At 47.8% G+C, this 13,343-nt stretch overlaps 1 protein-coding gene across 1 annotated transcript; it reads left to right on the top strand.

Annotated features, from left to right (window-relative positions):
- Positions 1-1,500: 1,500 nt before the first annotated feature.
- On the top strand, positions 1,501-2,113 carry LOC131189601 (zinc finger protein 436-like). Its single transcript, XM_058165792.1, has one exon. It carries the CDS (start codon positions 1,501-1,503, stop codon positions 2,017-2,019), a length of 519 nt encoding a protein of 172 aa, XP_058021775.1. The 3' UTR covers positions 2,020-2,113.
- Positions 2,114-13,343: the final 11,230 nt, after the last annotated feature.

Raw genomic sequence — 13,343 nt, 5'->3', positions numbered from 1 at the left:
GCAGCAAAATCTATAGCAAGCAGGACAAGCTGATAATTCACCGGAGGAATGGCACTATGGAGAATGTCCACATTGTAGGAAAGGTTTCAGTCAGAATTCCAACCTTGTGATACACCAGACAACACAAACAGGAGAGAAACCATATGAATCGGGTGGGTTCTAAACTTTTTCACTACTGGTTCTGTGGGTGTGGCTTATTTTGTGGGCATGGCTTGATGGTCATGTGACAGTGGATGTAGCTTGATGGTCATGTGACTGGGGAGGCGTGGCCAACTCAATGTCATGTCACGGGATGCCTCGCCTGGCCCCTCCCATTCCTTTCACACCTAGCCAGTCCTTGTCACACCCAGCCTCAACGTATCTATAGTTCTGCAAAAATGTTGTTCACCTTTTTTCAACTTTATTATCTACATATTCTAGATGCACTTTCATGGACCACTGAAAGGAGGAAATGGCTCACATGCTTTGCCCAAGAGTGTGATAGGCAACAGACTTTTAAGGGGCTGCCAGAAAGAAGTGGGGGGGGACAATGTATTTTCCAAAGCACCAGAAGGCAAAACAAGAAGCAATGGATGGAAACTGAACAAAGAGAGAAGCAACCTAAGGAGAAACTAAGGAGAAACTTCCTGACAGTGAGAACCAATATAGGTTTCAGTCATAATTTCACATATAAAATAGCCATTCGTGTAATACAACCTGTACATTGTTCAAAACAGTTATTAGTATTATGGCTGATGTTTGACAGCAAGCCTAAAATCCTCATTCCCTCCCCACTCCAGGGGAAGGTTACTTCAAAATCCCCATTCCCTCCCCACCCCACTAATCTCTCTGTGAGAGAATCAAACTCCCCCCTCTTCATTTCCCAAATAAAAAAAGGCTCCCACATAAGCAGGAAAAAATCAAGCTGCATATTGTAAGCAGAAAACAGCTACCAGTGCTTAGAGATCATAGAAAGTGGAACCCGGAAGTTCGGCTCTGTTTACAAGCAGGCAGAAAACTCATTCAAGACAGGATATTTCACAATGGCAATCGCCCAAACACATGTTGCACAAACCCCAAAACTTCAAAAACATAGAACCATATAAGAATTCCTCCTCTTATCCAATTTGTTGTTCAGCTGACCCAGAAACGAGCTGCTTCTGCAAGTAGCCTTCTCCTTCCTCAATTTAAAGCAACAGCATCTTTTCCCCCCCCCCTTCTTTTTGCCAAGTGATCTCCTGGCTGAGAAGCGAGTCCTGATTTTTTCATTCTAGTCAATCAGATGGGAGGCTTCTTGTCTTCTCAATTTAAAGCAATGGTGTCTTGGGTTTTTTTTTCTCTTCTTTGTCAAGTGAGCCCTGAGTTTTTTCCTTCTAGCTGACTTGGGACTTGGGAGGCAGCAATAGATTAGGAGCGGGGCCAGGCAGAGGTGGCATTTACCGGTTCTCCGAACTACTCCAAATATTTACTACCGGTTTGCAAGAACCGGGGAGAAACGGTAGCAACCCACCACTGCTATGAATGTCCGGTTTGTGGAAAAAAATTCGTTGGAATTCCCATCTGATGATACACCAGAAGACTCACACAGGAGAGAAACCATATGAATGTCCAGATTATAGAAAAAAATTCAGTCGAAATTCCAGCCTGGCAATACACCAGAGGACTCACACAGGAGAGAAAGCATATGAGTGTCTAGATTGTGGGAAAAGCTTCAGTCAGAATTCTCATCTGATGACACACAAGAAGCTTAACAAACGGGAGAAACCATATGAGTGTACGGATTGCAGGAAAAGTTTCTTTCGGAATTCAGACCTGGTGATACACCAGAGAAGTCACACAGGAGAGAAACCATATGAGTGTCCAGATTGTGGGAAAGATTTTAGCACTAGGTCTAGTCTTATAAATCATGTAGGTATACATACAGGAGAGAAACCATTCAAATGCCTGGATTGTGGACGATGTTTCACAAAAAATTCCCCCCTTACTGCACACAAGAAAATTCACATGATGCAGGAGATGATAAGTTTAGAGAAATCTTGAAATTCATTTCTAGTATCCTATCACGGTGGCTCAGGGGCTAAGACAGCTGAGCTTGTTGATCGAAAGGTCAGCAGTTCGGTGGTTCGGATCCCTAGTGCTGTTGTGTAACAAGGTGAGCTCCCGTTAACGGGGTGAGCTCCCGTTATTAATCCCAGCTTCTGCCAACCTTTACCTTTTTATCCTGTTGGAAGTCAAGATGAACAGCTGATTACTGACTTTGTGGCCTGATTCTTGTTAGTCAAAGGTCTCATCATGAGACATCAAGGATGAGCGCGAAAAAATGGAAAATGCTAGTTGGATAAAGGTGAACAGTACATATCTGGCCATCGGCAGAAATAACTGTATATTTACGTTAGCAGAAATGGTGCAATTTGCAAATTGAGCATTATAGAACATAGAAATGCAACATTCAGAGTTTCATCCTTCTGCATCCTGAATGTCTTTCAGTTTTGAGGCCAGAATTTCCTAGCCAGCATATCCTCTGCACAAAATTTATGTGAGTCATAAGCAATGTTTCTGAGTGGTCCCAATAAGTTGCTGAAGTTTCTAAAGAATACATTGTAAAAAAATATGCAGAGAGTAGCTTGTAGCTTGAGCAGAAGCAGCATTGTGGTTTTGAGTACAGGGCTGTTCGGTTCATTAACAATCGCTGCTGTGATCTTTTCTTCTTGGAGGTGCCTGCTTGTTAGCCTGGTGGTAGCAAGCAGCAAGATGCTTATTTGTCTTTATTAGTTGCAACTGCCTTGGTGTTGGAGCTGTGAGAAACAAATTATATGGTACAAAATGTTTGATTTCTAAAAAAGCATTGTGTGGCTCTTTAAATAGCTTTGAGAATGGGAAAAAATGGGTATTGTCAGCATTGCTGTGAATGTGGGTGTAAGATAATGTAATGTTGTCTTCCCAACGCACGGGAGATATTTTTATTTCTTTCATTCCTCTCTCAGGACTTCTTTTTAATATTTTCCAAATAATCCGTAGAAGTAAAGAGAGAATATTTGCTGCAGGGAACTGAAATTTTAGCCATGCAAATGAATGAGCTGATTTTGCTGAGTTTAGAAGACACCAAAGAATTGCAGGTTTGTTCATTTCACTAACACAATTCAGAGGACTGGTTATATATATTTTTTCTAGTGGGTCACTTTGCATATGACCCCTCTGCAAAAGGACGCCCACAACCAGGACCAGGTCAGGGGTGAGGAGAAACCCAGAACCTCTTTTGGCCTGAGGCTCCAGCTCCAAACTTGAAACATGTTTCAAAGTTTCTAAATTTTAAACATTAAAATTTAAATATTTCCTTTCACTCATTTTTGGTGTCTTTTTTTTTTCATAGCTGTTATGTCTTATGATTTTTTTTAAAAAGCCTCTAAATCTTTGACGGGAATTTACTGTAGTGCATAATCTTGCATTCTAAAGCAGGGGTCTCCAACCTTGGTCACTTTATTTATGTGCATAGGGACTACCCAGACGGCTGAAAAATGTGATTTCTGACAGGTTCTCGCACTTTTGACCAGTCCTCACACTTATGACCGGTCATCATTTATCCCTGTTGCAGCATTTTGTGCATAGGGACTACTCGGAGGACTGAAAAAGTTTTTTTTGACCTGTCCTCACACTTTTGACTGGTCCTCACACCTACAACTGTCCTCACATTTTACATTTTGCACCCTATCTTGTAACCGTGGTGAAGAGAAGCAGTTGTGAAATAAGTGACATGGTTGTTAAAAATGCTGCAATGGGCATAAATGTGAGGATGGTGATTACATTTATATCCCGTCCTTCTCCGAAGACTCAGCGCGGCTTACAATGTGTGAAGCAATAGTCTTCATCCATTTGTATATTATATACAAAGTCAACTTATTGCCCCCAACAATCTGGGTCCTCATTTTACCTACCTTATAAAGGATGGAAGGCTGAGTCAACCTCGGGCCGGGCTTGAACCTGCAGTAATTGCAGGCTGCTGTGTTCTAATAACAGGCTTCTAACAGCCTGAGCTATTACGGCCCTCTGAGTAGTTTCTATGCCCATAGCCATGCCCACCCAGTCACATGACCACCAAGCCACACCCCAAAATAAGCCACGCCCACAGAACCGGTACTAAAAATATTTAGAACACCCTCCCCCACCCCCCCATCAATGGTGTCCCACTTTACCAATGTTAAAATCTGGTCACTATAGCTTTCGGGGAAGTGCAGAAATATTTCTACAAACTGTTCTTGTAACCTGTTCCAGTAACTATGTGGCAAAGAGGAGGGGGCATCGAAAGTAACATGTGTATCCAGAAGGTGTATGATAAGAGTAGACCATATATGGGCTTTTGTTTATTTCAACCTGTAATGTATCTTTAAGAGTTTTGGAGGGAAATTAGAGCGGGAAATAGCACGTTGCTAATTGGCCGCTGCCTCCAACTGAACTGTATATAAAGAGGGGTTTTTCTGTTGTTCGCTGCTGGGTTCACTATAAACTAAAGAGCTGTTGCCACTCATCTGGTCTCCTGCCTCGTTATTGCCCGAATCTAACACTGGCGACGAAGGTGGGATCTCGAGGCAAAAGAGCGCCAGGAAAGAGCTGAGCTAACCAGGAATACACGAACCCAGCAAAATAAGGGCGGATAGCAACGATGTCCAGCTATACACCGCCAGCGCCATTCGACCCAGCCAAAGAAAAATGGGGGTCATACATGGCTCGTTTCGAGTGTTTCCTCGAAGCAAACGAACTCCAGGGGGTCTCCGAACAGGAAGAGCGTGCTTCCTAAGCCACTGCGGTTCGGAAGTTTTCGACACCGCAGAGTCGCTGAGCCAACGCCGTACAGTCGGTGCCGTGGCAAACCCTGCAGACCGCCCTTGGCTCACTACACACCACGCCCTCAAAATTTGTTCAAAGGTTCGAATTGCGGCAACGGATGCAACGAGAGGCGAATCGATTCGCGTGTACATGGCAGCGCTGAGAAAAGCCGCCAACCATTGCGAATATCGAGACTTGGAAGGCGCATTGCTCGACCAACTCATTTGCGGGGTCAGAGACATCCGATTATGCGGCGGCTGCTGTCCAAAAGCAACCTAACACTGGCAGTCGCCTTGGGCGAGCCAGGGCTCATGAGATGTCCACCCAAGCGGCAGAAACCCTGCAAACGCCGATCGCCGGGACTGGGCGAAAACAACCCCGTCCACAATGAGGAAGTCCAGGCCGAGGAGGAAGGCGAGGAAGAGGAAGAAGTCTTCCACACCGGGAGGCCAGAGAAAGAAGACCGGGCGATCGCGCGAGTTGCGAGGACAACACAACGACAAGACTGCAAGTTTAAGGATGCGACTTGGGTGGTGCTAAAGGAAGGGCACATAGCGCAGGCCTGTCGAGCGCCCCAACCTTCCGCCAAAAATTCAAACCGACCAATCAGAGCGCTGAACAGCGAAGAGGCCCGTGATTGGTCGATTCAAAAAGGCGCGAAACTTAATCAGACTGCCGTGAGAGTAGGCCAAGCAGCCGCAGCGCCTTGAAAAAGATTTTACTAAAACGCACATTGAAGGGGTGCCGTGCCGAATGGAAGTGGACACGGTTCATCGATCACGATCATGTCCTGGGACACTCGTGAAACGTTTGCCAGCCATCGCACGCAAGCTGCAACCACAGAAACTAAGGGTACAAGATTACCAAGGAAATCGCATCCCGTTCGAGGGTAACGTCCGTCCAAGTCAAGTATGGACAGCACAACAAGACCCTGCCCATCACCGTGGTCGACGGAACCTTGCCGAGCTTGTTGGGACTGGACTGGTTCCGGCATTGGGCATGGGAGTGACGGAGTCTTCGAAACGAAGTCGACCTAAAAGACGAACTAATGAAGGAGTTCGGGACGTCTTCAAAGACTGTTTGGGCAAGTACGAGGGACCCGATCTCCTTTAACCTTGACCCACAGGTTGCCCTATCCGGTTAAAGGCTAGGAGGGTTCCGTCGCCCTAAAGCCCAAAATTGACCGGGAGCTGGACAAACTAGTAAGCCAGGAATACTAGTGCCAGTTGACCATGCAAAGTGGGAGACACCCATAGTCACCCCAATCAAACCGGACGGGTCGGTCCGGATTTGTGCTGACTACAAGGCAACGCTTAATAAAGCGTTGCAAAGAGTGCTACCGCCCCAGTAGTACAACACTTACTGCACTCTTTGGGGCAAGGCCAGGTCTTCATAAGCTAGATTTGGCCCAAGCCTATCAGCAGTTACCCGTAGATAGCAACAGGGAGGAAGCACAGACGATAGTAACGCACAGGGGTGCTTTTAAATGCACCCGGTTACAGATTGGGGTTAGTGTGGCACCAGGGTTATTTCAGAACCTAATGGAGCGGCTATTGCAGGGACTTCCCGGGTGGTACCGTGCTTTGATGACGTACTGGTATCCGCCGACAATCTAGAAGAATTAGTACGGCTGAGAAAAGTTTTGGGCATTTTCCGTCCGGTCTCAAAGTCAAACTGAATAAATGCCAGATCGGGTAGGATCCGTGGAATTCCTGGGCTATCGGATAGACAAGGAAGGAATCCACCCCACTGAGAGCAAGGTTAGGGCAATCAGGAAGGCCCCAGCTCCCCAAAACAAAACGGAGTTACAGGCATTCTTAGGTCTGGTCAACTTTACGGTATTTTTAAAAATAAGGCGACCATAGCGAACCGCTACACAAATTACTAATGAAGACAGCTGTGTGGTCTTGGGGAAAGGCGGAAGCTAGGGCATTCAAGCAGTAAAAACCTTCTGTCTAGCGATAGCCTACTGATTCAATACAATGGCACGCTGCCATTGGTGTTAGTTGTGATGCATCTCACGGGTGGGGCTGTGCTCAGCCACAGGTTGCCAAATGGCACAGAAGCCCTATAGCATTTTACTCCCGAACAATGTCATCGGCTGAAAGAAACTATAGTCAGCTAGATAGAGAAGCCTTGGCCATAGTTTCCGGGTAAAGAAGTTCCATGAATATGTATTTGGCCGTGATTTCAAATCGTCACAGACCATAGACCCTACTAGGTCTGTTGGCGGCGACATCCCAACACCCGTGGCACTTTCGCCTAGACTGACCCGATGGACTATCTTTCTGGCTGCGTATTCCTACAAATTGTTGCATCGGCCAGGAAAGAGTTAGGGCATGCAGACGCTTTGAGCAGATGCCCACTACCAGAGACTATCGAAGACCCCACTCCGGGCACACCGTCCTGCTAATTGACTCTTTGGACTCGGGTCCAGTCACTTCCAAGGAGGTGGCTCGGGCTTCTACAAGGACATTACAATAAGAACTGTAATTGGTTGGGTGCAAGAGGATGGCCGCTGGGCGCAGCGGTTTAAGGAATATGTAAAGAAACGCGGGAGTTGTCGGCTCAAGGAGGTGTCTGCTCTGGGGGATAGAGTGGTGATCCCAGAGAAATTGAGGAAAAGTTTTGGAACTCCTGCACGAGGGCCACCCTGGGATCGTGAGAATGAAGGGTTTAGCAAGGAGCTATGTGTGGTGGCCCTTGATGGACACGGAGATTAGTGACAGGGTAGGAAAATGCCAAGCCTGCCAGGAGTCCAGACCACTACCACCAACGGCCCCAACTCGGGAGTGGGAGAGACCCCAGGGCCCATGGTCTAGGATCCACATCGATTTTGCCGGCCCCTTCCATGGGCAAACATTCCTAGTGGTAGTCGATGCCTATTCCAAATGGCTGGAAATCATTCTTATGAGATCCATGACAGCCGAGGCCGTAATCTCAGTCCTGCGGCGCCTATTTGTAACCCACGGGTTACCCGACACCCTAGTTTCCGACAACGGCCCTCAATTCACAGCGACCCTGTTTGAGGGGTACTTGGCAGAAGAGGGCATCCGGCATGTCCTCTCGGCGCCGTTCCACCCTGCAACGAACGGCCTTGCAGAACGTTTCGTACGGAGTGCAAAGGAAGCATTGTCCAGAATCAGGCCAGGCGATTGGCAATTAAAAATTGACACCTTCCTAGCAGTACAACACAGAACCCCTTGTGTAGCAACTGGCCGCAGCCCAGCAGAGCTACTGAGGGGCAGGAAGCTTAGGTGCCCATTAGACCGGTTAAATCCAAACTACACCCCAGACGGGTACAAAGGGACAAACGGTAAAACAAGAGAAATGACAGTGGGAAGCCCAGTATGAGTACACAATTACGGAGAAGGCCCAAATTGGGTAAAGGGGACAATCATTGAAACAACCAGACCCAAATCGTATCGGGTAGAGATAGAGGATGGCCGGGTTTGGAAGCGCCACATAGACCAATTAAGAAAAAGAACAACCAAAAGTCCAGAAACAGGCCCTGACTATCCAATGTTTGAATCCACAGCTGACTCAAACCCGGGGCAAACGCGGGACTTATCTGAGTTCGATGAGGTCCAGCGACACCTTGATGTTGATGTTGTGCAATGCACGGTCCGTGGTTAACAAAGCCCCCCTGATCTGTGATCTTATTCAGGAGGGGTCCGCAGACCTTATGGGCATTACGGAGACCTGGTTGGGCACGGAGGGGGGTGCTCCCCTTGTCGAACTGTGCCCTCCGGGTTTCCGAACATTCCATCAACTAAGGGCCCAAGGTAGGGGTGGGGGGGCGGTTGTTATTAGGGAAAGTCTACAGCCGAGGGAGTCCACTGTGCCTCAGATAGCCAGTTGTGAATCCCTCTTTGTGAGGTGGGGTCATAGGGGTCAGATGGGCTTGTTGATCACGTACCTGGCTCCTTGCTGCATGACTACAGCCCTGCCCGAGCTGTTGGAGGTGCTTGCCGGGATGGCGGTTGAGACCCCCAGACTTATGGTCATGGGGGATTTCAACTTGCCATCGACCGGCTTGTCATCGACGGCGGCTCGGGAGTTCAAGGCCTCCATGACGGCCTTGGACCTGATACAAGTAGTTGATGGCCCTACTCACATTGGGGGAGGCACACTGGACCTGATTTATATCTCTGGACAGTGGTTAAATGATCTGGATTTAGGAGATTTAGCAACAGAGCCGTTGTCATGGTCAGATCATTTTCTCCTTCGCTTGGACTTTCGGACCGCTACCCACCACCGCAGGGAGATGGGACCAGTACGGTGGTTCCATCCCAGGCGCCTGATGGACCCGGAGAGGTTCCTGACGGAGCTTGGGCCATTCCCTGAGGATCTGGCCCATGGCACGGCTGAAGAACTAGTTGCGGCCTGGGAACAGGCCACGGCTGGGGCTTTAGACCATGTCGTGCCTTTGCGGCCTCTGACCCGGCGTAGATCTCAACCAGCCCCTGGTTCTCCGAGGAGCTGAGGGAGATGAAACGCCAGAGAAGACGCCTAGAGAATACCTGGAGGTCCAGCCATTCCGAAGCTGACCGGACACTAGTTAGGTCTTATACTAAGACCTACCTAGTGGCATTGAGGGAAGCGAAGCGTTCCTACGTTTTCTCCCTCATTGCATCGGCAGATAACCGCCCGGCCGCCCTGTTTCGGGTGACCCGTTCTCTCCTTCATCAAGAGGTGCGGGATGACCCCTTACAGGGACGTGCCGAGGAGTTTAATGGTTATCTATACGGTAAAATCGTTCAGCTCCGGGATGGTCTGGATCAAAATTGGGATGATCCAGGTGAGAGGGCGGAGACTCGTCTTGTTGCGATTGTTTGGGATGAGTTTGACCCTGTGGCTCTCGAGGACGTGGACAGGTTGTTGGGGAGGTTGCATGCCACCACATGTTTACTGGACCCGTGCCCCTCCTGGTTGGTGCTGGCCACACAGGAGGTGACACGAGGCTGGCTCCGGTGGATTATTAATGCTTCCTTGTTAGAAGGGGTTTTCCCTGCTGCCTTGAAAGAGGCGGTGGTGAGACCCCTCCTCAAGAAGCCTTCCCTGGACCCAGCTGTTTTGGGAAATTATCGTCCGATCTCCAACCTTCGCTTTGTTGCGAAAGTTGTAGAGAGTGTGGTGGCATGTCAGCTACCCCAATACCTGGATGAAGCTGTCTATCTAGACCCGTTCCAGTCTGGCTTCCGGCCCAGATATAGTACGGAGACGGCTTTGGTCGCGTTGGTGGATGATCTCTGGAGGGCCAGGGACAGGGGTTGTTTCTCTGCCCTGGTCCTATTAGATCTCTCAGCGGCTTTTGATACCATCGACCATGGTATCTTGCTGCACCGGTTGGGGAGTTTGGGAGTGGGAGGCACCGTTTATCGGTGGTTCTCCTCCTATCTCTCTGACGGATCACAGACGGTGTTGACAGGGGGGCAGAGATCGACCGCGAGGTGCCTCACTTGTGGGGTGCCTCAGGGGTCGATTCTCTCACCTCTCCTGTTCAACATCTATATGAAGCTGCTGGGTGAGATCATCAGTGGCTTTGGGGTGAGGTACCAACTGTACACTGACGATACGCAGCTGTACTTTTCCACCCCAGGCCACCCTAACGAAGCTATCCCGGTGCCTGGAAGCTGTACAGGTCTAGATGGGGAGAAACAGGCTCAAGCTCAATCCCTCCAAGACGGAGTGGCTGTGGATGCCGGCTGACTGTTGGGGGCAAATCATTGGCCCCAATGAAAAGGGTGCACAACTTGGGTGTTCTCCTGGATGAACGGTTGTCGTTTGAAGATCACTTGACAGCCATCTCCAGGAGAGCTTTTTACCAGGTTCACCTGGTCCGCCAGTTGCGCCCCTTCCTTGACCGGGATGCCCTATGCACGGTCACTCACGCTCTGGTTACCTCTCACTTGTATTATTGCAATGCTCTCTACATGGGGCTCCCCTGCACCCGGAGGCTCCAGTTAGTTCAGAATGCAGCTGCGCGGGTGATAGAGGGAGCCGCACGCGGCTTCCATGTAACACCACTCCTGCGCAGGCTGCACTGGTTGCCTGTGGTCTTTCGGGTGCACTTTAAGGTCCTGGTTACTACCTTTAAAGCGCTCCATGGCTTAGGGTCAGGGTACTTACGGGACCACCTACTGCTACCAAACGCCTCCTATCGACCCGTACGCTCACACAGAGAGGGACTTCTCAGGGTGCTGTCTGCCAAACAATGTCGGCTGGCGGCCCCCAGGGGAAGGTCCTTCTCTGGCTCCCACCCTTTGGAACGAACTTCCCCCTGGCTTGTGTCAACCTGACCTTCAGACCTTTCGCCGCGAGCTGAAGACGCATTTGTTTATTCGCGCGGGACTGGCTTAGGAATTTTAAATTTTAAAATTTTAAAGGGTTTGAATTTTAATATTTATATTCGATATAAATTTTAAGGGGTTTTTAATGGTATAACATTTTAAAAAACATATAAGTTTTTTAATTTCTGTTTTTATCTGTAAATTGTCATTGTTTTATTGTGGCTGTGAACTGCACTGAGTCCTTCGGGAGAAGGGTGGTATAAAAATCTAATAAATACTAATACTAAATACTACAGGGAACGCCCTGGCTACCTGCGTGATTACATTTGTAAATAATATGTAAATACTGAACTAAGTGTGTTCTGGGAGGGGAGGAGTGTTATGTATTTGAAGTATTGGAGGGAATTTTGGGTGGGAAAAAGCACCTTTCTGATTGACTGGTGCCTCAGCCCAAATGCTTTATAAGGAGGACTGTTCTGCTATTTCGTTTGCTGGGTTCTCACAATAAATTTAAGAGCTGTTGTCACCAATGACTGTCTCCTGCCTCCTCATTGTCCGGACTTAACAACCTCCCACCTTGTGCCTCTGCCTCTTCCTGCCACTGTTGCTGTGAGGATGAGTATCCACTGTGTCACTGTCTTGCAACTTGTGTCCTCCCCATGCCTATACCTCTGCCTGCTGCTTAAACAGGTAATCAACTCACCTGCATTGTGCAGCTCCAGAGTGGGCTGATCAAGGGGCCTATAGGGTGCTCCTGCTGCTGGACACCATTAGCCCCCATGCATGCTGCCTCTTGTATGTACTCCGGGGGGGTGGGGCACGTGGCTGGGCTGATCACCCTGATACTGTGTTTCCCCAAAAATAAATCCTAATGCGTCTTTTGAACCCCCCCAAAAAATATAAGACTGGGTCTTATTTTGGTGGAAATGTGGTTAAATCACACTTTTTACTAACAAGTCCCAAACATCATCAAAGGAACTAAGCACAACATATATTTTGTATACGTCTAAAAACACCATTCCTTGCTCTTCTAATTCAAGGACGGATTCCCTCATAAACTGAAGGAGATCCAACACACTTTCTCTCAATTCAGCCTTTTTCTATAAAGTTTTCTGGTGAGTTACTTGGCCAGGGAGCATTCTCTAACAGATGTAAGTTCACACACATGTATTACCTGACTATCTTCCAAGCACAAAATGATGCTTTTGCCTCTCCTCATTGAGATCTGCTGGAGGATGCTTACAACTGTCCACAGATCCTCTCTCTGCAGAAGTATCTCCATCTTCATGTTCCCTGAGAGATAATTCATCTCCTTTAAGAACTACAGGAAATCCTCCTCCCATGGCATTGTGCTGCCTTTACAGGCCAATCATCCTCAACCTCCTTCAGGTTCACAAAGAAATTTTTACCTCAGAAAAACTTTACTTTTGGCTCTTCAGGGCACTTCTGGGCCCATAACCTGTCAGGGAATGCATAGCCAGGTTCTAAATGCTGACAAAAACTTGTTTTAAATAAATCCAGCTATATATTACAACTATATATACAGTAAACTAGATAGGAGCATCATCAGGTAAATCACTAGCCTTGTGGTGCAACCAAAACAATCTGGAACTGAACACACTCAAAACCGTAGAAATGGTGGTAGATTTTAGGAAAAACCCTTCCATACTTCCACCTCTCACAATACTTGACAACACAGTATCAACAGTAGAAACCTTCAAATTTCTGGGTTCTATCATATCACAAGATCTCAAATGGACAGCTAACATCAAAAACATCATTAAAAAAGGACAACAAAGAATGTTCTTTCTGCGCCAACTCAGTAAGCTCAAACTGCCCAAGGAGCTGCTGATCCAGTTCTACAGAGGAATTATTGAGTCTGTCATTTGCACCTCTATAACTGTCTGGTTCGGTTCTGCAACCCAACAAGAAAACACAGACTGAGGATAATTAGAACTGCAGAAAAATAATTGCTACCAACTTGCCTTCCATTGAGGACCTGTACTGAATCAAGAAGAGAGCCGTGAAAATATTTGCAGATCCCTACATCCTGGACATAAACTGTTTCAACTCCTACCCTCAAACGCTATAGAGCACTGCACACCAGAACAACTAGACACAAGAACAGTTTTTCCCAGGCCATCACTCTGCCAAAATAATTCCCTCAACACTGTCAGACTATTTACTGAATCTGCACTACTATTAATCGTTTCATAGTTCCCATCACCAATCTCTTTCCACTTATGACTG

The sequence above is a fragment of the Ahaetulla prasina genome, chromosome 2, assembly GCF_028640845.1.
Source record: "Ahaetulla prasina isolate Xishuangbanna chromosome 2, ASM2864084v1, whole genome shotgun sequence".
In the NCBI taxonomy this organism is placed as follows: domain Eukaryota; kingdom Metazoa; phylum Chordata; class Lepidosauria; order Squamata; family Colubridae; genus Ahaetulla; species Ahaetulla prasina.
The sequence above is the reverse complement of the archived record's forward strand: the minus strand, read 5'-3'. Positions and strand labels throughout refer to the sequence as shown.

Coding starts and splice junctions, on each gene's coding strand:
- LOC131189601 (XM_058165792.1), top strand. CDS start 1,501: ATGTCCGGTTTGTGGAAAAAAATTCGTTGGAATTCCCATCTGATGATA.